At 38.3% G+C, this 25,724-nt stretch overlaps 1 protein-coding gene across 3 annotated transcripts in view; it reads right to left on the bottom strand.

The window, feature by feature from the left end:
- Positions 1–25,724, bottom strand: part of Nep3 (Neprilysin 3) — a 44,836-nt gene that overhangs the window by 15,890 nt on the left and 3,222 nt on the right. The window contains exons 2-4 of one of the 3 annotated variants that reach the window (XM_034981064.2): positions 21,085–21,195; positions 5,544–5,709; positions 1,231–1,440 (exon numbers count right to left, since the gene is read on the bottom strand). In XM_034981064.2, coding sequence (XP_034836955.1) covers positions 1,231–1,440; positions 5,544–5,709; positions 21,085–21,195 — 487 coding nt within the window. Of the gene's footprint in view, positions 1–1,230; positions 1,441–5,543; positions 5,710–7,122; positions 7,225–12,409; positions 13,402–21,084; positions 21,196–25,724 lie in introns of those variants that run through there. The other 2 variants (XM_034981063.2, XM_034981065.2) reach the window with 2 other exon arrangements.

Below are 25,724 nucleotides of genomic sequence, written 5' to 3'. Positions count from 1 at the left end.
CTATAAGGGTTGAATTTTCCAAAATGGTTTTTTAGCGGATGTCTACGTCATAATAACTATACTATGCATGCCAAACAGCCCGATCCGTCCAGTCGTTTGAACTGTTGATAAATTAGTCAGTAAGCCAGTCAGCTTTTCCTTTTATATATTTAGACTTACAAAGGAAAAAGCGTGGTAACATGATATTTTTCCACTTACCATTAGCTTTTAGTGATAATAATGTATGTAACCGATTGCCTTATCCTATGTAACTATTTATAGACAAAATATGTCACAGTTAAGTGAAGTTTATGTAAAGCAACCAATTATGTATTTTAAACGGTCAATACAAACTACGTTTCATTTAATATCATAGAAGAATATCATATTAATTATTATGTAATTAGTAGGTACTTACTAGCGATAAAATTTTATACTTAAAAGTGTTTATATGAAGTTTATTCGTTTTATTTTTTCCTCAATTATTTACACCCACTATGACGAAAGTGATTTTCATTAAAGCGTTACGATTTACATAAATTATAAATTCTTACCATAAAGATAATTAATAAATCATAAAAAATTAAATGTAAGTACCTAACAATACACTTATTACAAAAAACGCGGAGAGGTAAGCTTTCTATGCGTGTTCAATCGCCTTTATAATGGAGTGCTCTGAAAAGCTTTTTGACCTCATTACACCCTTCTTTTTCTACAACCGCACCGCGCGCCACCGTAAGCAATTTCACCCTCACCACCTGGGTGTCATGTGCACTTCGACCGTCCGTTGTGCCAGATCCTTCTTTCCACGCACATGCAAACTGTGGAATCAACTCCCATCGGCAGTGTTCCCACTAGATTACAACATGGGGTTATTCAAGCGGCGGCGGACCAACAAATTCTTAAAAGGCCGGCAACGCATCGGCAGTTCCTCTGGTGCTGCAAATGTTCATGAGCGGCGGTAATCACTTAACATCAGGTGACCCGCCTGCTCGTTTGCTCGCTATCTCTATTAAAAAAGAAAAAAGCCCCATACTTTGTAGACGAACTTGTAGACGAATAGTTTAAAGTGAAATGCTGAGATCCACTGTGCATTAAAGATCTGTTCTGTCAGGATTGCTGTAAGAGACATATTATGTCCAGCAGTAGACTTCTATCGGTTGTGCCGACGACGATGACTTGCCTAACAAACTAAGATACTTTTGCTAATACAAGAAATATCTTTTTTTTTTTATTCAGCCAAATCCTTACCTATAGCAGATCTGATGATAAGCTGATTCTGCAGCTCAATCTTACTGAAAATGCCCCAAGTGGATTTTCCTTCGGGTATCGGGTTGTTCCTTATCCACCCTCCACAGGCGAATTCATAGAAGTCCTCGCAAGGGTCTTGAGTTTCATCCAATGCTCGAATCACTTCGCTTGCTGTGTAGATACACGAACTTGATAAGCAGACGTCGCTTTCTGGAAAAAAGGTTAAAAAATATATTAGGTAATACAGGTTATATTATGTCAAAAATAGTAATAAAAAGAGGAAATTTAAGATCTATGCATGTAGTTATCAGTACCTTTATTATAAATGCGAAAGTGTTTGTTTGTTGGTTTGTCCTTCAATTACGTCGCAACGGAGCAACGGATCGCCGTGATTTTTTGCATGGTTTTAGTTTAAGACCTGAAGAGTAACATAGGCTTTTTCAAAATCAAAGAGTTTCCCTGGGGTTTTAAAAACCTAAATCCACGCGAACAAAGTCGCAGGTACCAGCTAGTAGGTAATAAGTACACGATTCCTTTGCAATAATTGTTCAAAATGGTTTAATGATTGTGCAGTGCTAACATGCATTCAGACTATAATGTAATGCCAAATAGGTGCATATCGTCTAAATATACCTTTGGTGGCCTCTACAGCGTCTTGCCATGTCCTAAAAAGTACGGAGTTTTCTGTGTACCTATTGTCTTAAAATTACAACACCGAATACCTACTACTTACTAGGTATAATCTGGCACTATAATACAAAAACACAGTTTTTTCGGAACTTGGTTGCCTACACTGCCGTGCGCTCAAATTAAATACTAGGATAAGTGTCAACTGGCAAGTTTTCTTGCTGTCATGTCTTTTCATATCAGAGTCAATTCCTGCAAGTTTTAGTAAGTATACGAAACTTGTAGAAGTTTACTTCATCATCATCATGGTTAACCTATCGCCGGCTCACTACAGAGACGATAGTCTACCACGCTGGCTATGTGCGGATTGGTAGATTTCAAACACCTTTGAGAACATTTTGGAGAACTCTCGGGCATGCAGGTTTCCTCACAATGTTTTCCTTCACCGTTAAAGCAAGTGATATTTAATTAATTAAAACGCACATAACTCCGAAAAGTTAGAGGTGCGTGCCCGGGATCGAACCCCTGACCTCCGATTAGAAAACTTAAGAAATTTACTTGCTATCACACAATTACGCTGTGCAAAAAGCTGCGGATACTTGGGAAATTGAACGGGCGACATCGAAAGAAATGAGACTGACTAAATGCTAAAACAAGCAGTTAAAGCCCTTTCACACGGCGTCTAGTTTTTTGCAGGATCCGTTTTTCTGCAGGATCCCGTTTGATGGCGAATGTGTTTGTATGCTAGCGTTCACACGAGCATTCCGCATGCGGGATAGCATATAGCATAAACTGGACTGCCGTGTGAAAGGGGCGTTACAGAAGTAGATAAACAACTGGAGCAGTAATTGTGTCAATTGTTTTATGTTTGCAATAGGAAAGCTATAACCGTATAATACTGGGCGGGGCAAAGGGCGCGCGAGCTCGTGGGCGGCAAATGATTATTGGATTGGTATAAACTACGCGTTATGGACCAAGAGCCAGCGAGTGCCAGACCCTCGTAATTTTATACTTAAAAGCTGTTTCTCTGCGTATTGTTCCTAACCCAACACAGGGGGGAACGATCAACGACTATGAAGTTTGGATCAAGAGGGCTTTGGGAGATAACAGGTAAGTAATAAAGGTATAAAAAATCTTACGTCAAGTATAAAGTCTAGTTATTAAATTGTCTTCGGAATAGTATTGGAAATCACGTCATGCATTGCCAGACACTTAGTGTCGTGGCAACCCCGTGCCATGTCTGGCTCTATTATCTACGGGCCTCATAAGAAAACTCAAAGTCGCACTTTAGACTATGGCCACTGTGACAGGTCTCCTCTTAGAAGTAGAAGGGTTTGCCCTTCTACTTCTAAGAGGAGACCTGTCACAGTAGTGGGACAGCCATGGGTTTATGTTAGTTGATGATGAGTAAAGTGAGGAGAGCTTGCGGTTTAGACCGGCCGCATATTACCAGAAATAATAATAGTATTTTTAATAAGTTTGCTGAGGACACCTTATCCTGAAAATTTCAGCTTTCTAGCGTCATCCAGACCGAAGCTATGACTGCTAGAAAATACGACGATACGTTTTGAGAAAAGGCACGTAGTGCCCCGTCCTTTAGTTTGGCTCGTCTTGGCGGGGGCACTGCCGTGCCCCCCGATCCGTCAGAAAAAATTATGACGCGCGCTGAAAGGCACTCTGCTCATACATTTTGTATTAGACCCCAATTTGCTGAACCGTACGCTGCTGAGTGCTCAGAGTGTTTGCGACAGAAAATTTTCTGATTTCTGATAATATATGGCTGACCTAAATCTCAAATGACACAAAATTGTAAAAGTAACCCTATGGTTTACCCATTATGAATTTATTCCCAACTAGCTTATTCCCGCGATAGTCCGCGTGGACTACAAAAATTTCAAACCCCTGTTTTACCTCTTTAGGGATTGAATTTTCTAAAATCCTTTCTTAGCGGACATCCACTTCATAATAGCTATCTGCATGCCAAATATCAGCCCGGTCCAGGTCTCAGCTGTGCGTTGATAGATCAGTCAGTCAGTCAGTCAACCAGTCAGTCAGCCACCTTTTCATTTTATACATATATTTAGATGATGGTGACAATAGTTCTTACTAGATTTTTTTTGTTGTAACGCGATAACGCGACCTTGAGAGTTGAGACGAAGGGCGCGACCATTGATTTTCGGCTTAGGTAGTACGAACCCTATACTTACGAAGTAGTAAAATATATTGTGCGATTTCTTTCTCACAAGATTTTTTGCAATTTTTTTTTCGTTGTGCCAGATCTTTTCTTCCACGCAAATGCAAATTCCTTTCGACGACATTTCCTCTAGACTTTAACATGGGGTGACCCATGTTAAAGTCTAGAGGAAATGTCGGATTAACAAATTCCAGAAAAGCCGGCAAGGCAACGCATTCGCCGTTCCTCTGTTCCTCTGGTGTTGCAAATATTCATGGGTAGGTACCTATACCAGGTGGGTGATCTACTCGTTTGCTTGCTATTTAATTTTTTTTTTTAAAACGAGGAATATTTTTTTTTACATTTTGCGCGGTATAAGAAACCAAATGATACCCACTCGGTATCTTTGAAATTTCAAACCCCCCGGCCCCCCTTTTAATCAAACTAAAAATAATTTTCAATTTTGTTCATTCCAATGATGTTGGGCAACTTCTGTACGCAGCTATTCCGAATTTCATGTCGATAGCTTTAATAGTTACTCAAATAATCGACTGTGACAGACGGACGGAGAAAGTCGCACCATAAGGGTAGGAACCCTAATGACAGGTCTAAATGTATTGCTATCCTTTTAATAATGCTCCTTGCGAAGATAACTTTATACTTAGATAGACTAGATTTAGACCTATCAGTTTAGTTTAGAAATTGTGGTGTACCTAGAATAACGTACATACCTAATCGTGAACAAAATAATTAGCAAAAATTTTTTTCCTATTTTGGTAGAATTTCGTTGAATCTTAATGTACTTATTCTTAAATTAATGCTGGAAAAGTAAGCAGTACGTGCTATTAGCACGTGTAATACAATACCACACAGCCCAAACAATAAATAATCCGAGGTGAATGTTTACAGTAATTCAGTCAGCGCTGTAAACCCAGGGTCAATGCTGACGCCCTTAACCTCGAGGTCAGGTTACTCCATACTTGAATGTTACATAACATAACATTATTATGATTCATGTTTACATTACTTACTAGCTGATGCCCGCAATTTCGTACGCGTGGATTTAGGTTTTTAAAAATCCCGAGGGAACTCCTTAATTTTCCGAGATAAAAAGTAGCCTATGTCACTCTTCAGGTCTCTAAATGCAAAAAAATACGTCAATCCGTTGCTCCGTTGCGCCGTGAAAGACACTTTCACATTTATAATATGGGTATTGATTGATTGGGTATATTTTACGGTGAACCTGCATGCATGAGAATGCGAATCGTAGCTTCGCCAGAGTAGTAGACTATGGTCAATTACTTTACTATGGTTATGGTCTGGTGGTCTGTATTATCTATGGTTATGGCCCTTATCATTGTGAGTTGTGAGAGTAGGACCATGCCGGCAATGTATTGAGATAATAGGAGTATGTCATTTTATTCAAGGACGGAGGAAACTTACAATAGAATAATCTATTATTTTGAAAGACTGAAATAAGAAGCATAAAGTAAGTAGATGGTAGTAGAAGTACCTCTAGGCTCCGGCTGGTAGCAGGGCGGCACAGGTATGTAGGAAGGTGCTCGCATCGTCAGCAACACTACAGTGGTCAGTACAGTCGCTACCAGGAGAACAGCGGTCGTGACTAGAAGCACTCTCTCTAACTTCGTGCGTTGATGCCATCCTATTAACGAGACACCCTGAAACAAAATAAAAGATCGTTAAATTTACCCACTCCAACTGTTACCACTTCAATGGAGTTACAGTACGCAGCCAAAAGTGATGAATATCGATCTTTAGAAGGAGACAGCAAATTTGTAGAGCACAGTCTCGGTCGTTGAAACCGACAAAGCGTCAGCGTGTGAGTGACAGAGACAACGCTCTACAAAAATGAAATGTCATTCTAAAAGCCGATGTTCATCACTTTCGGCCGCGTACAATAAATGAATAGGTATAGTACGCGACAGGTAGAGATGGCGATCGGGGAGAGAACGCCACGCATATCCGCACAGCCCCCGCGCTAAACCGGGTACGTGCGGGTGTGCGGGGTGTCCGCCCGCCTCATACCCCGATTGCCATCTTAACCTGTCGCGGACTTATACATAGGTCGACGATTTAGGGCGAAAGACTAAAATTCATACGGTAAAAAAAATACAATATTTTACCTAAATATTGAAGCTGTGAAAGCCTAGTGGTTAGGACGTCCGACTTCTAATCGGAGGTCGGGGGTTCAAGTCTTCAATCCCAGGCACGCACCTCTAACTTTTCAGAGTTACGTCGATTTTAATCAATTAAATATCACTTGCTTTTACGGTGAAGGAAAACATCGTCAGGAAACCTGCACGCCTAAAAGTTCTCCATGATGTTCTCAAAGTTGTGTGAAGTCTGTCAATCCACACTTGGCCAGCGTGGCGGAGTTCTTGATTACAAATGAAAATGGTTGCAAAGGATGCAATACAAGATCTTCAACGGACAAGACGTTATAATTGGAACCGTGTGAGCAAATCTGTTTTATTTAAACAAGGATTTGTTTGTAAATCGACCACAAATGGTAGCAGATGTTACATATGTCTGGGCAGACTGCTATACTTGACTAGCTTATGCTTGTGACTTCATCCGCGTGGACTACACAATTCTGAACCCCCTATTTCATATCATGTGGATTTTCAAAAATCCTTTCTTAGCGGATGCCTACGTCATAATAGCTATCTGCATGCCAAATTTCAGCCCGATCCCTCCAATAGTTTTAGCTGTGCGTCGATAGATCAGTGAGTCAGTCAGTCACCTTTTCCTTTTATATATTTAAATTAATTGATAAAAATAAAGAAATACTCTCAGAATTAAAAAGAGAAAGTGCCTAGACAAGTGGACGTTTTATAAAAAAAATCGGGCTGATATATTTTGTATGGATTATATAATCCATGCAAAAATCACGCCGATATTTTTTCGTTTCATTTTCCTTATGATGGATATGTAGTTAAAGACCTGGGGAGTGACATAGGCTACTGTTTACCTCGGAAAGTCAAAGAGTTCCCACGGGATTTTAAAATCTAAATCTACGCGGACGAAGTCGCGGGCATCAGCTAGAAGGGGATAGTTATAAAGGTACATACCCTGATCTTCATGAGTACCATTGTGGAGCGGTAGATAAGGTACTAAAACACGTCTCAGTCCATGGTTAGAAGGCAACGCTCTGGTGCTAGCAGCTAAATCCGATCATCGAATAGGTGTTAGCCCATTATGGCCCAATAAAGTGGTGGCTATGTACCGTACCTACTACTAGTTAGATAGGTATAACTTGCCACAGTGTAGAGTTTTCAGTCTCTTATTTTATGCTGCAGTCATGTTCTCAAATATTTTATACAGGGGTGATTCGCTAACTCAGTGATCATGACTGACTTGGCAATCAAGTCAAAGTCAAAGTCAAATCATTTATTCAGATTGGGTAGGTACTATTGTATACAGTTTCTGATGGTCGAGTGCTGAATTTGCAATAGGTACAATAATGTAGTGGTGATAAAATTAATTAAGTAAACTTATAAAGCTACGATGGTTCTAAACACGCCCAGCGGGGTGATAACTCAGTGTCTAACACTGAATAATAGCCACCGAGCTCATTTGACATTGGTTGGTTCCACATTGCTACTTCATTGAGTGATATCAAAATATTATTTCGTAGAAAACCTTTAATAGATTAAAAATAAATGTCAAATGAGCTCGGTGGCTATCAGTCAGTGTTGGACACTGAGTTAGCGAATCAGTAGGCAGGTCTGAGTAGTCATGATCTAAGTGGTAGGTAACTTAGTCGCAGAGAAAACAACCCCGAGACTAGACCTTACACCGTTTTCAAATTATAAATTCCTGAGTTGACCAGCCTATAAGGTTTACGATTTTAACTTTTACTTTAAACTAAGATTTTCAAACACTGGTACTGATTCTGAGCACACCTAAATTTTAGAGTCTTCACATCCTCTTTCTTACTAATATAATAGAAAAAGGACAAACACAGTTTGACAGTTTTATATTTAATTTAGAGCCGTCAAACCACGTGACTTTAGCTGCCAGTCGCGAGCCTATTGTTTAAATTTGCAGCGTGCATTTAGAATCCTGAATCTAGATTGCAAATTCATGTTCCGTCCCGTTTGAGCAATATTAAAAGATGCAGATACTGTAAAATTAGTTTAGGGAAAGATAAATTTGCCTAGTTCTGAATGCTATGCACGCCATTGGGATCGGGAATTTAAAAGACATAATATATTTGGATCTTTGGTATACTGTTACTTGTATGCTGTGTGCGGTCAGGTCACACCTACTGAATGCGCAATTTATTTTGAATTTAATAGATGTATTGTGAGTTCTACTAGATGTTATCTTATATTATGTGACTTCACAAACGCTGTATATTAGGTGCTAGCGAGCCACCCCGGCTTCGCACGGATAAACTTATTACAATATATCGTTGGGATCTCTAATTTTAAAAAAATTACATACTGGTGAAAGAATTTTCAAAATCAGTTCTGTATTTCCAGAGATTACTTCCTACAAACAAACTTACAAACTTACCTCTTTATATTATTAGTAGGTATAGAAGATGTATCGTCTACCAGCACGTGTAGATACATAATTATCCATAAAGTTTTTACCTACTATCATTTTCATTAGCAGCATACCTCTTGTGACTCATGCTCGTGACTACAAAAATTTCGAACCGCTAGGTTGAATTTTCAAAAATCCTTTCTTAGCGGATGCCTACGTCATAAATAGCTGCATTCGGCATGCCAAATTTCAACCCGATCCGTCCAGTAGTTTGATCTGTGCGTTGATAGATCAGTGAGTCAGTCAGGCAGTCACCTTTTTCTTTTATATATTTAAAAGATTTACAATAAATACACTAGTCTATAAATATAAGTTTAAAAAACATCAAAAATTGTTAAATTTAAAAAAAAAATCTGGTGAACCGTAATACATAGGTAGAGTTGAAAATTTCTTGTAATGTTCTATTGCCGCTATGAGAACCAAATAATAAAAATTTCAAAATGGCCACCATGAAAAAAAGTGTTATTTCTTTTACGATGCACAAAGCTGAACTCTTCGTGTGCGAGTTCGACTCGCACTTAACCGAGTTTTTAAAGTCGTGGCAATAACATTGTTCGGGCGCCAAAATCAATGTCAGATGGCTAAAAATATCCAGGCACTCGCTTTTGTAGAGGTGTTTAGCAATTTGGCGAGCTATCGATCGCTTCGAGAGTATAATTGGATGATTTAGCGTGAAACATGGCTTAGTTATCTTAATAGACGTAGCATATTATATTTATTAAACGAGCAATACTGTATAGGTAGTATTATACAGTATTGTATATTGTATTTTACTTTGAATTTTTGACTTAGAATTTCATATAATACAGAATGGTTTCTTAGAAAATATAGCTCTATCAATCAGTACCTACCCTTATTATGAATGCGAAAGTGTGTTTGTTTGTTGGTTTGTCCTTCAATCACGTCGCAACGGTGCAACGGATTGACGTGATTTTTTGCATGGGTATAAAGACCTGGAGAGTGACATAGGCTTACTTTTAATAATATTTTTTTTATACTTTTTATCCCGGAAAATCGAAGAGTTCCCACGGGATTTTTAAAAACCTAATTCCACGCGGACGAAGTCGCGGGCATCAGCTAGTCTAAATATATAAAAGGAAAAGGTGACTGACTGACTGACTGATCTATCAACGCACAACTCAAACTACTGGACGGATTTGGCATGCAGATAGGCATATTATGACGTAGGCATCCGATAAGAAAGGATTTTTGAAAATTCAACTTCTCTAAGGGGGTAAAACTAGATTATGCTCGCGACTTTGTCCACGCATACGAAGTCGCGAGCATAATCTAACCTAAAGGAAAAGGTGACTGACTGACTGATCTATCAACGCACAGCTCAAACTACTGGACGGATCGGGCTGAAATTTGGCATGCAGATAGCTGATAGCTATTATGACGTAGGCATCGGCTAAGAAAGGATTTTTGAAAATTCAACCCCTAAGGGGGGGTAATAGGGTTTTTGAAATTTTTGTAGTCGACGCGGATGAAGTTGCGAGCATAAGCTTTAGAGCCTCAATAGCTCAACGGATAAAGGAGTGGACTGAAAACCGAAAGGTCGACGGTTCAAACCCCGCCCGTTGCACTATTGTCGTACCTACTCCTAGCACAAGCCTGACGCTTAGTTGGAAAGGGGAATATTAGTCATTTAACATGGCTAATATTCTTTTTAAAAAAAAAAAAAGAAAAAAAGAAAAAAAAAAACTAGTATTTTATAAGTATAGTTCCATTCTCACACTATCCTATTTCTAAATATGGATATAGATCCCTCAACACACTCTATTCTTGTGCTCAGCCATTGTAAACAAAGGCTTTGTTACACGTATTATGTATTTACATACATTATACATTACGTAGAAATATTAGTTCATGATGACGTCACATCACGTCTCGAACCAAGAGGGTTCTTAAAGTCGTCGAGACTGCTCAAAAGGGAGGAGCTAAGTGTTAAAAACGCCTTATGTAGTGCTAATTTCATAAAATTGAAGTCGCCTTGAACTTGGACGTCTCTATTGATTTTTCTACACTGTCGTTAGGTAAACTAGATAATATATACATTCCTACACTAGCTGATTCCCGCAACTTCCCGGCCAACCCCGTGGGAACTCTTTGATTTTCCGGGATAAAAAGCAGCCTATGTCACTCCCCAGGTCCTTGACTATACCCATGCAAAAAATTACGTCGATCCGTTACTCCGTTGCGACGTTATTGAAGGGCAAACCAACAAACAAACACACTTTCGCATTTATAATAAGGGTACTTTTACTAATTATGTTTATACATTATCGTGCAAAATGTCGAAAAAATACGACTGTAGTACGGAACCCTCGTTGCGCGAGCCTGACTCGCACTAGGCCGGGTTTTTATCCCGGAAAATCAAAGAGTACCCACGGGACTTTTAAAAACCTAAATCCACGCGGACGAAGTCGTGGGCATCAGCTAGTAGATAATAACTAGTAACTAGAAATGTCTACAAGTCATTTCCTGGTCTTCAACAATAATTGCATACAAGTTAAGCTTTTAAGATAAACATTTTCAGCTAGTTGCTAGTGAATCATGCATGCCCATTAGTGTCTACTGTCTTGTATAATGCAGTGTATATGGATGGCTGAGTGACGGTACAAAGTGCACATTTAAATCTGATAAGGGAGGGTGACATAATATTATGTATAAGGAGTCTGGCGCCACACGTTTTCCTTTCAAGGTTGGAGAAGTTTTGTATGAAACTAGCCAAATAGATATCCTCTAGTATGTAGGTAGGTATAGTACGCGACAGGTCGAAATGGACATCAAGGTGGGGACGCCCAGCACACTTACACAGCACCCGCGCTAATTTGGTGCGGGATAACGCGGGTGACGTGCGGGCGTGCGGGGTGTCCCCCCCCCGCCTCATACCCCAACCTGTAGCGTACTATAGACACTACACATTAAATTCAACATTAGATCAATAATATTATCTTAGGCCACATCATCACTTCCCATCAGGTGTGATCGTTGATCGTGATGCGCCTATAATGAATTTTAAAAAAAATATATAAAAGGAAACGAGGCCGTCGACGTAGTTTCAATAAACACAACTCTTTATACAATAAAGCACTGTAAAAAAATTGCGTAGCTCTTTTCTAACGGTGAAACCGTCAATAAATTCGGTACAGTAGTTTTTCAGCAAGCGTCCAAACAAACGAGCTGAAAAATAAATCTATTAATGTGAGAAACAATTACGCAGACGGCAGAAATCTTATACTAGCTTAGTAGCTTATGCTTACGTCGAAGTTACGAAGGGTCACTAGTAACAGGTAGAGATCTCTAATAGAGATAAGTGCTTCCCTGTCCACTTTTACTCTCTTTTTCTCTTTACTGTAAATGTTTTTGGTACAAAAACCACACCCCTATCACTACCCCTATTATAAATGCGAAAGTGTGTTTGTTTGTTGGCTTATTGGTTTGTTGCTTTGTCCTTCAATCACGTCGCAACGGTGCAACGGATTGACGTGATTTTTTGCATGGATATAGATAAAGACCTGGAGAGTGACATAGGTTACTTTTATCTCGGAAAATCAAATAGTTCCCACGGGATTTTTAAAAAACCTTATTCCACGCGGACGAAGTCGCGAGCATCAGCTAGTAAAAAATAAAAATAAATATTCACAGAGTACAACGCTGCTAACTCCGGAATCCCACTTCAATATTTTTCATGAGATTCTGGTCCACCTATACCAACTGTTGACAGTTGACCAACTGTACCCACTGCTGGAGTGTTTTGATAAAATGAAATAGCTAAGATGTTATCAGATTTAATCTTACCTTGCCGTAACTCGGCGTCGCTTCCGGCTTCGGTGCTGTATCAAACAAATTAAGCGTGGAATTCTGGAAAAAGTCCGAACTGGAATTTTCCCTGGAAAACAACTCTGCAGTAGAACTCTCTCTGTCCAAAGACGGGCGAGCTTTCACGAACGGGTTGTTCCTTGCACTCTTAGCATGTTTGAGCCAATTGAACTTGTTCACGGTTTCAGGACCTGGTGATGGTGATGATGATGGAGTGTCGTCGGGAGTTGCGCTTGAAGATGTCGAGGAGTCAAAATTGGCAGACATTTTCTTTTCCAAGCCAGTTTCGAAGTCCTACTGGACTATAAGTACTGTTTACAAGTTTATGGGTTTTGTCAAGTCTTTGACTTGGTCCGGTGCTTTTATGATTGAAATCTTTTTGCTGATATTTTTGTAATCCTTGAAAAATTTGTGAACTCTTTTTACTGATATTTTTATAATCCTTGAAAAATTAGTTTTGAATCTTTAAATTTCAGATCAGTTGAGTAGTAGTACTCTATATTCCAATTATAATGATAGAAAGTATCCCTTTTGGTATAATTTTCAGTCATCAGTATTATTATTTTAGTCTCTGAATCACAGATTATTATCTACCGGCACTGAAGGAATTCAGTTTTAACGACTTTGAGTCTATTTACAGAACATTTCCAATTAAGAATATTGTCAGACTGAACTGATGAACTCAATTATTTAGCTCCTAATTATTGCATTGAATTTAAAACTCGTGTATTCACTTTTCACTGGAAACGATTTTATTTCACTATTTTTACTATTTTTTGTTTTTGTTATATTTTATATATCTATTTATTTTATTTGAGATACATTTTCCATACAGACGTATCGGTATTTTCTAGTAAAAATTTCATTTATTTTTGTTTACGAACCACATAGGACTAGCTATTAGGTATATAATGGCATGAAAATAATGTTTTTTGTAAGTTCTATAATTAATTTGCGTCCAAACACGTCCGCCCGCGTTTTAAACCGACGCGATACTGTAATGGTATTTGAATTTGGAACATCGTGCGCATACGCATAAGTACTATACGTATAATTTGTGAATTAGTTCGGGAATCAAGATAAACTCGTGCTTTGCGGTTCGCCTTATCTCTTCACTGTGTACATCTGTTTGTTTGTAACCTCCGATAGCCAAAATGTGGGGTCAAACTGTTTGAGTTTCACGTAGCCTTTGGGTTTGCTACTTATTTAATTACTTGTCTTTGGCAAACAAAAAGTCTTTATTTATACTTTATTACTATCAGACACTAGTTTACTCTTACTAGTAAGTAGTTTACTATTGTCCTCAAATCTTTAAATATATAAAAAGAAAAGGTGGCTGACTGACTGATTGACTGACTGACTGATCTATCAACGCACATCTCAAACTACTGGACGGATCGGGCTGAAATTTGGCATGCAGATAGCAATTATGACGTAGGCATCCGCTAAGAAAGAATTTTTGAAAATTCAAGCCCTAAGGGTGTGAAACAGGGATTTGAAATTTGTGTAGTCCACGCGGACGAAGTCGCGAGCATAAGCTAGTTTCAAATAAGTAAGAAAGCTCAAATAGATTTTCAACGTTATATTATCAACTAGCTGGCGCCCGCGACTTCGTCCGCCTGGAATTAGTTTTTTAAAAATCCCGCGGAACTCTTTGATTTTCCGGGATAAAAAGTAGCCTATGTCACTCTCCAGGTCTTTATCTATACCCATGCAAAAAATTACGTCAATCCGTTGCACCGTTGCGACGTGATTGAAGGACAAACCAACAAACCAACAAACAAACACACTTTCGCATTTATATAAGGTTACATTAAAGGTCAATACGAAAGATTAATTTATTTTAAACATGTATTCAACTATATGCAAGTTCATCCTATGATGGTAAATTTGGAGCTTGAAATCTTAGAATTTCATAGTTCAAGCGATAACGGGCCCTTAAGCTATCACAGCTTTTCAATATGTAAATTACCATGACAATAACCACATACACCTACCTATTGTTAAGGATACTAAGTCATGGCACGACATCATGGTGAAATGAGATCATCTCATTGTTGTAGAGCTCGGAGATTGTGAGATTAAAACAAATGCTACTTTTATCGCTAAAATCTTGGAGTTTGTTTACCCTTGACCATGATCTCACCTGATACTGGGAAAGATACGCTTTAAATTATAACTACCACATTGTATGTCATGGTTATTAAATGTACGAGTAAATATCAAGGTACTTAGGTATTTTCACAAACATTACACACAAATTCATAGCAACATGTGTAAAAAATCACATCTAAACGTTTTACTTTTAAGAGATCTAGGAAATAGCTAAACGTCAGCGCAGCAGAATCCTGAATATCTTCGAAGCCTTAAGACACACAAATTTAATTTTAGCACACACATTTACCTCTTGATACACGCTAATTCATGGACCAATTTTCTTGCGATTTAAAAAATAATTTAGTTAAGTACCTAGTTTTCTAAAACTACTTAACTAAATTATTTTTTAAATGAGTTTGTTCCGTAACTTAGCATTATTGTTTAGAAATATACGTTTTTGAAAATGCTCATGTTTTTTGGCGATAACTTAGAAACCATTTTTGCATCTAACCGCATTTTAGAAATCATCATCATCATCATCATCAACCGATAGACGTCGACTGCTGGACATAGGTCTCTTGTAGGGACTTTCACACACCACGGTCTTGCGCCGCCTGAATCCAGCGGCTCCCTGCGACTTGTCTGAGAGACGAACTCGACTTTTAGAAATAGAACGGCAGAAATTCAACCTATCTTGTTAAACTTGTTGAACTTGACAATTTTAATTCTTACATTCACCTTCAAAGGCACAGGTGAAACCGAGCGCACCGTGAAATCTACGATTGTGTCTATGACGTCATAATGTGACGTAAATGCTTTACTTTTGTGCGTAGACGGGGTCATGTGACGATCGCAGTATATAGGTATAAGTAGTGCTATATAGTATCTATGTTATATACCCAAATACTAGCTAAGTGATAAGATCTATATGCCTCGTAAGTTTATCCAGATTTAAATATTTAATGGAATTTTCCTGAAAAAATAAAACAAATAAGTAAATGTAAACATGCGTGTGCGCCAGTTTTGCTAAATGTGAGAAAAATAAATTTTGAATTTTATAGCTAAGTAAAAGCTAGCTGACCCTGGGGCCATGGAGTCTTAGTGCAAACTTTTTTTTACGAGACATTCCACCGCGAATAATAGCCTCATCTGGTGACAGAAGGGCTGGCTATTTTTTTGCGCAGCGGATCAGCCTGGCTGTCCAGCGCGGAAATACAGCCAGTATTCTCGGCACCATTCCACGCTGGCATGATTTGTCTTTGTAATTAGATAAGGCTAGCTTTAAGTTTTATTGTAATATTTTCAATTAAAAGCTCGAAAGTTGCAATTCAGTCAACTCATTTTACCCTTGAGCTATATTACGCTTAAAATTTAAGATTCCCAACTTGTTTAAGATTCCCAACTTGTTTATCGGATACAAAATGTAGGACGTTGCTTCCCCTTGCCCTACTTTGTAACTAAGTTCATCTCGACTCGCAACCTCGCATGGACATTAGGTGTATACAAAGAACAATACAACGACAAGTATAGTACGCGACAGGTTGAGATGGCAATGAAAATGAAAAAATGAAAATGAAAATCTTTTTTATTCGTATAAACTTTTACAAGTGCTTACGAATAGTCGGATGCATCTACCACTGGTTCGGAATGCCTTTCCTGCCGAGAAGAACCAGCAAGAAACTCGGCGGTTGCTCTTTTCAAATATTTGATATAGGTACAAGATTATGCCATGTATAAAATAGTATTTGCAGTCTTGTGCGTTGCTGGAACGAGCTGCAGGTCAAATCCAAGCTCTTTTATCATTTAGATAATCTTCAATTGTGTAATATGCTTTTTTCAGGAGCATATTTTTAATAGATTTTTTAAACTTGTGCAAAGGTAAGTCCAAAATAGTTTGCGGGATTTTATTATAAAAGGTCGGGGAGGGAACGCCCCGCACACCCGCACAGCCCCCGTGCTGACCCGGTGCGGGCGATCGCGGGTCACGTGCGGGTGTCGAGGCTTCCCCCGCTCATACCCCGATTGCCATCTCAATCTGTCGCGGACTATACGTGTCTACTAACACATGTGTTCGAGCTTTTAGCAGGAAAAATTATAAGAAAATGTTTAAATAAAACTCGGTCTTCTGTAGAAGTTTGAACTTTTTTCTTTTGCTCAAATGTTTTACGGGACACCATCGAGCGTACTACGATGAAAGCCTAAAGTCCGGTATCCACCAAAGCGGAAATGGGTGGTAAATTAAATGACGTGATCATTTTTTCACGGCATCTATCAATCAACGAAGGATTTGAAGGTCTACTAGCTACGTGTAACGATCGCAATTATCTCTAGTTGGCCGACACCTCGCTATTGGCTGAAATGCATTGTTGCAGCAAGAGTACCTACCTTAAATTCAGGCAATTACAACAATTGAGACTGTAGCAATGATTGATGATCAGTGATCACAAAGATGCAAGGTTTGTTTATCCTAGCTGTACGAATTAGAAACGAGGAGGCAAATCACTACATGTCCGTGGTTTATTTCAACTAGTTACCTACGTAAAGTCCGCGACAGGAGATGGTAATCAGGGTGTAAGGCGGGGGGACGCCCCGCACACCCGCACGTCACCCGCGCTCGCCCGCACCGATTGCCATCTCGACCTTGCGTACTTTACTTATAGGCTAAATTCATAATTTTGGTGGAATTTCAATTAATTTCAAAGGAATTTTAATTAATTTTATTCATGGATTTGACAAAGGCTTTTGACTATGTTGACCATAAGGTTCTAGAAAACAAACTGTATGCTTATGGAGTGCGGGGTAATTCTTTAGCATTGATTAAGTCGTATCTTAATGAAAGATATCAAATAACGGAAATAACGCGCATAAATATGCTCAATAAGACTGAAGAGAGATATTTCTCTAGCGCAAAGAAAAATGATACCGGTGTGCCACAGGGAAGTGTATTAGGTCCCTTGCTGTTTATAACGTATATTAATGATTTCCCTACTAGCACTGATCATCAAATGGTCTTATTTGCGGACGACAGTACTGTAATTTTTACTGGTAAGAATAAAATAACACTGGAGAATGACATCAATAATGCTATAAATAATATTATTAGTTGGCTGACATCAAATAATTTGTTAATAAATCTAGACAAGACTAATATAATGACTTTCAAAAATAGACAAAGTAATCTACTCGTACCACCACTTGACATAAAATATTTAGGAACTGAAATAAAAGAAATAAGTAACACTAAGTTCTTAGGTCTTTACATTGATGATTGCGTATCTTGGGAAACCCAAATCGATAATGTGTGTCTTAAACTGAATCGTTTTTCATTTGCACTATACATGCTTTCTAAAGTGGTTAATCTAAATGCAGTTATGGTAGCATACAATTCCTACGTAACTGCAACATTACGATATGGTATAATATTTTGGGGAAATTCTGCTAACAGGGATAGAGCATTTAAATCCCAAAAAAGATGTATTAGGTCTATTTGTCACCTTCAACCGACTGATTCATGTAAGCCATATTTTCAAAAATTGAAAGTACTTCCTTGTCCATGTCTTTACATATATGAGGTTGTTGTATTCATTAGAACGAATGAAAATCTGTTTAACTTTTCTGAGAATGCCAGAAGGAACAACAAAATTTGTTTCACTCAGCACTCATCCGCGAAATTTGGAAAGAGTATAATAAATATGGCTCCTAGAATCTATAATAAATTACCAAAAGAACTCGCAGATAGATCTCTTAGTATAAGTATGTTGAAATACAAACTTAAGGAATTTCTTGTAAAAAAATGCTATTATTCCATAAACGAGTACTTTGATGATAAATTTTAAAAAAACTGTAAAATTTTCTTCTACAAAACTCAATACTATTATTTAATTATTTTTGTGACTAAATATATAATGTGACTAATTTTATCAAGACTATGTACACGTTGTTAGGTATATCATAACATATTGCATGCTGATAGGCAGAATTTGGCTGTACTTTTTTGTTTTGTAACATCTTCACTGTTTACCCATATTCGCAATAAAGAAGTTTGTATTGTATTATTATTGTATTGTAATTTCGTCTTCTAGGCGATTTATCCTATTTTAATTTTTATTTAGTCCTACCCAAGATCATCCCAGCCACGCATGGAAATGTACCAAAGAACAATAACGACATGTACAGATATACTAAACACAGAATAAACATTACTTGCTAACAAGAGCATTGCGATGTGTTAGGGTTGTCAACGGGCAAGAAAATTAGGCAAAGTCCCGCTTGTCTCGTGTCTCGTGCCACCTAAGTATTAATTAGTATTCCGTGCGTTTCTCTACATATTTATCATGCAACTGGACGATGCGTGAGACTTCGTCCGCGTGGATTTAGGTTTTTAAAAATCCCGTGGGAACTCTTTGGTTTTCCGGGATAAAAGGTAGCCTTCCCCGGGATGCAAGCTATATCTGTACCAAATTTCGTCAACAACGGTTGTACGGATGGGCCGTGAAAGGCTAGCAGACAGACAGACATACTTTCGCATTTATAATATTAAGTATGGAGTAATGAATTTTTTTTTTTGAGAATAAATTCTTTAAACCGGAGTAATGGATTATAATAATATTAGTATGGATAAGTACATAAAATTTTTGAATTTTCTAATTCCTTGCAAATAGACATAGGCTTGTCTAGTAATAAAGTATGTACTTATAATACTTATCAGTCCGTAACTTTTATGTGTCACATTAAGTCAGTTCTGTTTTTAGTGTAGATACCTCTTTTCAATTTCTCTTAAAAATAAGACGTTCATAGCCCAGAGATTTTTCCTCCGTGGAGGCAACCCTACATATTTCTGCTCTCACGACAACAAATATTTTGTATCAATTGAAGAATTTTTATGCAAATAATTGCAATTTTAATAAGATTTACTCGATTTCAGGCGCCGCGTCCTGATCGGATAAGGCCATTTCCTGCTAGGTTATTCGCTAACTCAGTGTCTAACACTGAATGATAGCCACCGAGGTTGGTTGGTTCTACATTGCTGCTTCACTGGGTGATATCAAAATATTTTTCCGTGCTATCATTCAGTGTTAGACACTGGGTTAGCGATTCACCCTGCTGATCTGTTGGTTCGGCACGCTGCAGAATTATATCAGAGTACTCTTGTCTCAAGAAAACCAAGTCGTTTGTTCGTTAACGCAGTCAAATTCGCGAGCATACCTATTATGCTTCAAGTATGTTATGAAAATATCCAAAAAAATATTAGAATTTTCGGACATTTTAAAAGTAAAATACGAAGTTTGACCATAAAATTCCTTGTCAAAAGTAGGTAGGTATAATAAAATATAAGTATTACACGACAAAGGAGAAAAAGCTCTTAAGGACTTTGGGTTCTTTAAAACTCGTTAAAGAACTTTTGCATACTTTAGAAGGAACCTGCTGCGTAATAAAATGAGATAATATAGTAGTTTTTGACTATCAACTCACAATTTAGACTAAATTATAATAAGTCGGTATTATTAGAATGATAATTAATATACTAACTCGTAAGTCGTAAGTCGAGTATGTACTATTTAACAGTGACAGAGTCGCAGGGAGCCGCTAGATTCAGGCGGCGCAAAGTGGTTGGAAGTACTCGTACCTACCTATAAAAGACCTATGTCCAGCACCTGTGGATCGGTTGATGAGGATGATGATTAAAAACTACAATTTACAAACATAAATCTATACATTAACGCCTACAGAATATGTGGAAGCATTTATGTTGTGTATATTATATTCCATGCATTAATTTTTAAGCAGGCGCAAACATTTTCAGGAAAATTCTTTCAGGAAAATTCTTAATACGTAGAGTAAGTACTTCACGTAGAGAGGGACGTGTATACTCGAATTTTTAATTAAACAACACGTTTTGACATTAGCTAATGTCAAATCGTAAAATAATGTTACCATATTTAAGATAATAGTGATGTATTTGGTACAGTTGTATCATGTGCATGAGTCAATGAACCAGTTCCCGCTTCTCTATTTTAATTTGAGCTCACGCAAGCAGAGTAAAAAGGTAGCTCACGACCGCCTCACGATGTTTTCCTTCACCGTTAAAGCAAGTTATATTTAATTTCTTAAAATGCTCATAACTCTGAAAAGTTAGAGCTGCGTGCCCGGGATCGAATCCCCGACCTCCCGAAAAGGAGGCGGACGTTTTAAGCACCAGGCTACCTCGGCTCTTACTGATGGCTAGTTGATATACCTGAGTTGTAATCGTATTTGATCCCAAAGGTCTCTGGCTCTGCAGTTGGTTCAAACCGTTTGTTATAGTTACAAACATTCGTTAAAATAGTTTTCTTTGACATTTTGTTCTGGAACGCCATGTTTAACGAATGAAGCAACCATGCGGCTGAGATTAACTTCATCAGACTTTTAACGAGACAGATTTATGTGGGACATACAGCTCTGTCTCGTTTTAGTATAAGCAAAGTCAGAGTGCGTTCTATAGGTTTTCATATAAGTCGTCTTTTCAGGCTGTGCTAAGACGGTATAGTCGGGTAACTAAGTAGTAAGGGTATACTAACCATGTGATATCGAATATGCGTCCCTCCGGAGCGGACTCCCTCGTTGAGCTGTATCGAGCTGACACTCCCCGCGTCATCGTCCATGAAACCTGTCTTCTTATACCGAGCCATCTGTAAACATAAATCTAAATATATAAAAGGCAAAGGTAACTGACTGACTGACTGACTGATCTATCAACGCACAGCTCAAGCTACTGGATTGATCGGGCTGAAATTTGGCATGCAGATAGCTATTATGACGTAGGCATCCGCTAAAAAGAATTTTTGAAAATTCAACCACAAATTTGTGTAGTCCACGCGGATGAAGTCGCGAGCATAAGCTAGTAAGTAAATCTGCATCACCGGCTCACTACAGAGCACGGGTCTCCTCTCAGAGTGAGAAGGCTTTCGGCCATAGTCTACCACGCTGGCCACGTGCGGATTGGTAGACTTCACAACATCTTTGAGAACATTATGGAGAACTCTCAGGCATGCAGGTTTCCTCACGATGTTTTCCTTCACCGTTAAATGAAATGATATTTAATTAATTAAAACGCACATAACTCCGAAAAGTTAGAGGTGCGTGCCCGGGATCGAACCCCCGACCTCCGATTAGAAGGCGGACGTCCTAACCACTAGGCTATCACAGCTTAAGATTATTATGGATTTATTTTTTTATTTACATTGAGGACAATGTAATGCAACGGAAGCGGTTCATTATAATTTTCAGCTCGGAAACAAATAATTAGGTTGACACTTACAATTTACAAGTGTAATTTGTAAGCATATCACGTTCACTACGTTGAAATAAATTTAAACTTACGTTACGTAGACCGTACAACATCGTTAAAGTCAGGCACATCGCATACCTGCAGAGTGGAGTGGAACCGCGGAGGAGAGAAGTGGAACGGAGGAGTCTTTATTAATAGCAACCGAGGGTGGCAGGTGTATTGCATGTGTGTGCCCTTTGAATAACTCTCCTCTGTAGTACTATTACATATTCTGTGCCTCTGTGTTTTAGGTATTTAAATCGAAACTCAGCTATAATGAACGGGTTTCATAAAACTTAGCAAAAATATAAAAATTACTAGAGCTGATGCTCGCGACTTCGTACGCGTGGATTTAGGTTTTAAAAATCCCGTGGTGATTTTCCGGGATAAAAAGTAGCCTATGTCACTCTTCAGATCTTAAACTATACCCATTCAAAAAATCACGTCGAATTGTTGCTCTGTTGCGACGTGATTGAAGGAAAAACCAACAATTAACAAACCAACAAACAAACACACTTTCGCATTTATAATAAGTGATTAGTATAGGTAGGTAATTGAAGTCCATTTACTTTGCTTTAATATTCTTTTTCCACTTTTCCTCATTTTCAAAAGGAAACTTAGTTTCTACGCACAACCTCCGGCGGAAATGACATCCTTGTACCATCTGACCTCTGAAGTGTAGTCTTAGAATGGGAATGGAAATGGAATAGATTTAAATAGAGAAATGAGAAAGCGCTGTGGTCTTATTAGTGGGAGGTCCCGGGTTTAATTCCCGGCAGGGGGGTATCATAATTTCAAAATTTTCTCTTGTCTGGTCTGATGGAAGGCTTTGGCCGTGGCTGGTTACCCTGCCGGCAAAGTGGTACTGCCAAGCGACTTAGCGTTCTGGTGCGATGCTGTGTACTTAGGTGGGGTATGGGTTTAATAAAAACTGCCATACCCCTTCCAGGTTAGCCCGCTTCCATCTTAGACTGCATCATCACTACCAGATGAGATTGCAGTCAAGGACTAACTTTTAACTGAATCCATACCCATATTATAAATGCGAAATTGTGTTTGTTTGTTGGTTTGTTGGTTTGTCCTTCAATCACGTCGCAACGGAGCAACGGTGCGACGTGATTTTTTGAATAGGTATAGTTTAAGACCTGGAGAGTGACATAGGCTACTTTTTATCTCAGGAAATCAAAAAGTTGCCACGGGATTTTTAAAAACCTAAATTATGCGAACGAAGTCGCAGGCATCAGCTAGTCAGTATCTATATTATAAATACGAAAGAGTGTTTGTTTGTTTGTTTGTTGGTTTGTTCTTCAAACACGTCGCATCGGAGCAAAGGATTGACGTGATTTTTGCATGGATCAAAGAGTCCCCACGGGATTTTTAAAAACCTTAATCCACGCGTACGAAGTCGCGGGCATCAGCTAGTAAAAAATAAAAATAAAATTACTAACTGATAGCACAACCCCGCGACTTAGTGGGAAGTACGTCTACGTAGTCTGACACGGACACTTCATTTTATAGACATCACTAGATGATACCCGCGACTTCGTCCGCGTGGATTTAGATTTTTGAAAATCCTGTGGGAACTCTTCAATTTTCCGGGATAAACAGTAGCCTATGTCCTTCCCCGAGATGCAAACAATATCTGTACCAAATTTCGTTAAAATCGGTTGAACGGTTGAGCCGTGAAAAGCTAGCAGACAGACAGACATACAGACACACTTTCGCATTTATATCTAATATTAGTATGGAAGTATGGATGGATAATATCCCGTCCGAGTTGTCATGTATAAAACGGCAATGAGACTTTATGTAAATATACGTTTTCACGGCCGAATCATTCTTCCGAGTAAACTCTTGAGTTTATGAGTATTTATAAAAGGAGAAATTGATTGACATATCTAAACTTAAAGCTCAAATTACCAGCGGCGCACGGCGGGCGTGATTTTTTTATTATTTTTATTCAGATACAAGTTAACCCTTGACTGCAATCTCATCTGGTGGTAAGTGATGATGCAGTCTAAAATGGTAGCGGGCTAACCTGGAAGGGGTATGGCAGTTTTTATTAAACCCATACACCTTTGGTTTCTACACGTCATCGTACCGGAACGCTAAATCGCGGCACGGCTTTGCCAGTGGGGTGGTAACTAGCAACGGCCGAAGCCTCCCACCAGCTTCCTACTAAGCTATAAGATCACAGTTTTACGATCTATTAAACAATGCTAAGGTCTAGAAACTTGCGTGTAGGATCTCTCTATTACCTGAACCCCCGCTAAGAAAGGATTCGGAAATATCTGAGTGAAGCCGGGGCATATTATGAAGTTAGCATTGCAAATTAGACGGATGGTCTATCCTTCAATCACGTCGCAACGTAGCAACAGATCGCCGTGATTTTTGCGTTGATATCTATCACAGATAAATTCACTTATCTGCGGTATCTATAGTTAAACTACTTACTTTTTTCCCGGAAAATCAGATAGCTCGCAGGGGATTCTTAAGTCAAAGTCAAATGATTTATTCAAAATAGGTAATTAATAACTCTTTTTGATGGTCAGATGTTCGATTTCTAGGATATAGTGGTGATAATTATTACGCAAACTTAAAACTAAAGCTACGAGGGTTCCAAACGCGCCCAGGTCTGAGAAGAGCCCACAACAAACTCAGCTCAGCTAAAAAAGCTAAATCCACGCGAACGAAGTCGCGGGCTTCATCTAGTCCATACTAATATTATAAATGCGAAAGTGTGTCTGTCTGTCTGTTTGTCTGCCTGCTAGCCTATCACGGCCCAACCGATTTTGACGAAATTTAGAACAAAGATAGCTTCATCCCGAGGATGGACATAGGCTACTTTTATCCCGGAAAATTGAAGAGATCCTACGGGATTTAAATAAACCTAAATCCACGCGTGCGAAGTCACGGGCATCATGTAGTGTTTGTATAATTTTGAATGACCTCGAAAGTCACACCCGCCAAAGGCCTACAAGAAGTTACAACCTACAGGTAGGTCTAACATCTAGATATAGGCAGTTCACGGGATTGGTATTGATTTTCACTCCAGTTATCTCTGTGTGCGATCAACGCTGATATCGGTTTGTTTATTGATGTCTAGCTTTTTCATTGCCTTTTTACCTAACACGTGGATGGAGACGTCTATAGTATCTGATTTGTTGGGGTACCGTACCCGAACCCGAAGGGTGCCAACGGGACCCTATTACAAAACGTACGTCTGTCTGTCAGATGCTGTAGTATTGTATCACATGACAACTGTCATAGGTGGAGAATAGGGTCTTGGACTGTAGTAATAAAATGAAGTGATTATTTGTATAGCGGTAGTTTATGGGCCTAGAATTCATTTTCCAATTTTTTTTTCAATTTTTAAAATAACAATAGAGTAATTTCTGAGGGAAAAGATTTTTTATGTTCAAAATTGAAAAATATTTGTCGTTTACGCGCCATGTGACGTCATTAATCGCTTTCCATGCAGAGTTAATAAAAATAATAAGCAATTAATTATTCTAAATAATATCTTAAAACGCCAATTAATTATTTTAAAAATTTATGATATTTTTAAATTATTTTCTTTAATAATGAATTCTAGCCCCATAAACTACCGCTATAAAAAAAACTACGTCATTTTATTACTACAGTCCAAGACCTTATTAAAATTTTACTTATAACAAATAGTTTGTCTTTATCTAGAATCAAACATTATGGATTAGATGGGATTTAACCATTATACTTAACTTATTATCTTTAATAGTAGTGAATTGCAGGAAATAGTTAAGATCACTAACTTGGAAAAATTGTGAACAAGAAAAAATAAAAAAACTACTTTTTGCGACAGCAATCACAGTTGCGATACGGCGATTGATTTTGACGATTTAACTCTAGCGT

Source organism: Maniola hyperantus, chromosome 23 (genome assembly GCF_902806685.2).
Source record: "Maniola hyperantus chromosome 23, iAphHyp1.2, whole genome shotgun sequence".
Classification (NCBI taxonomy): Eukaryota; Metazoa; Arthropoda; class Insecta; order Lepidoptera; family Nymphalidae; genus Maniola; species Maniola hyperantus.
Note: the sequence above shows the minus strand (reverse complement) of the source record. Positions and strands in the feature narration are given on the sequence as shown.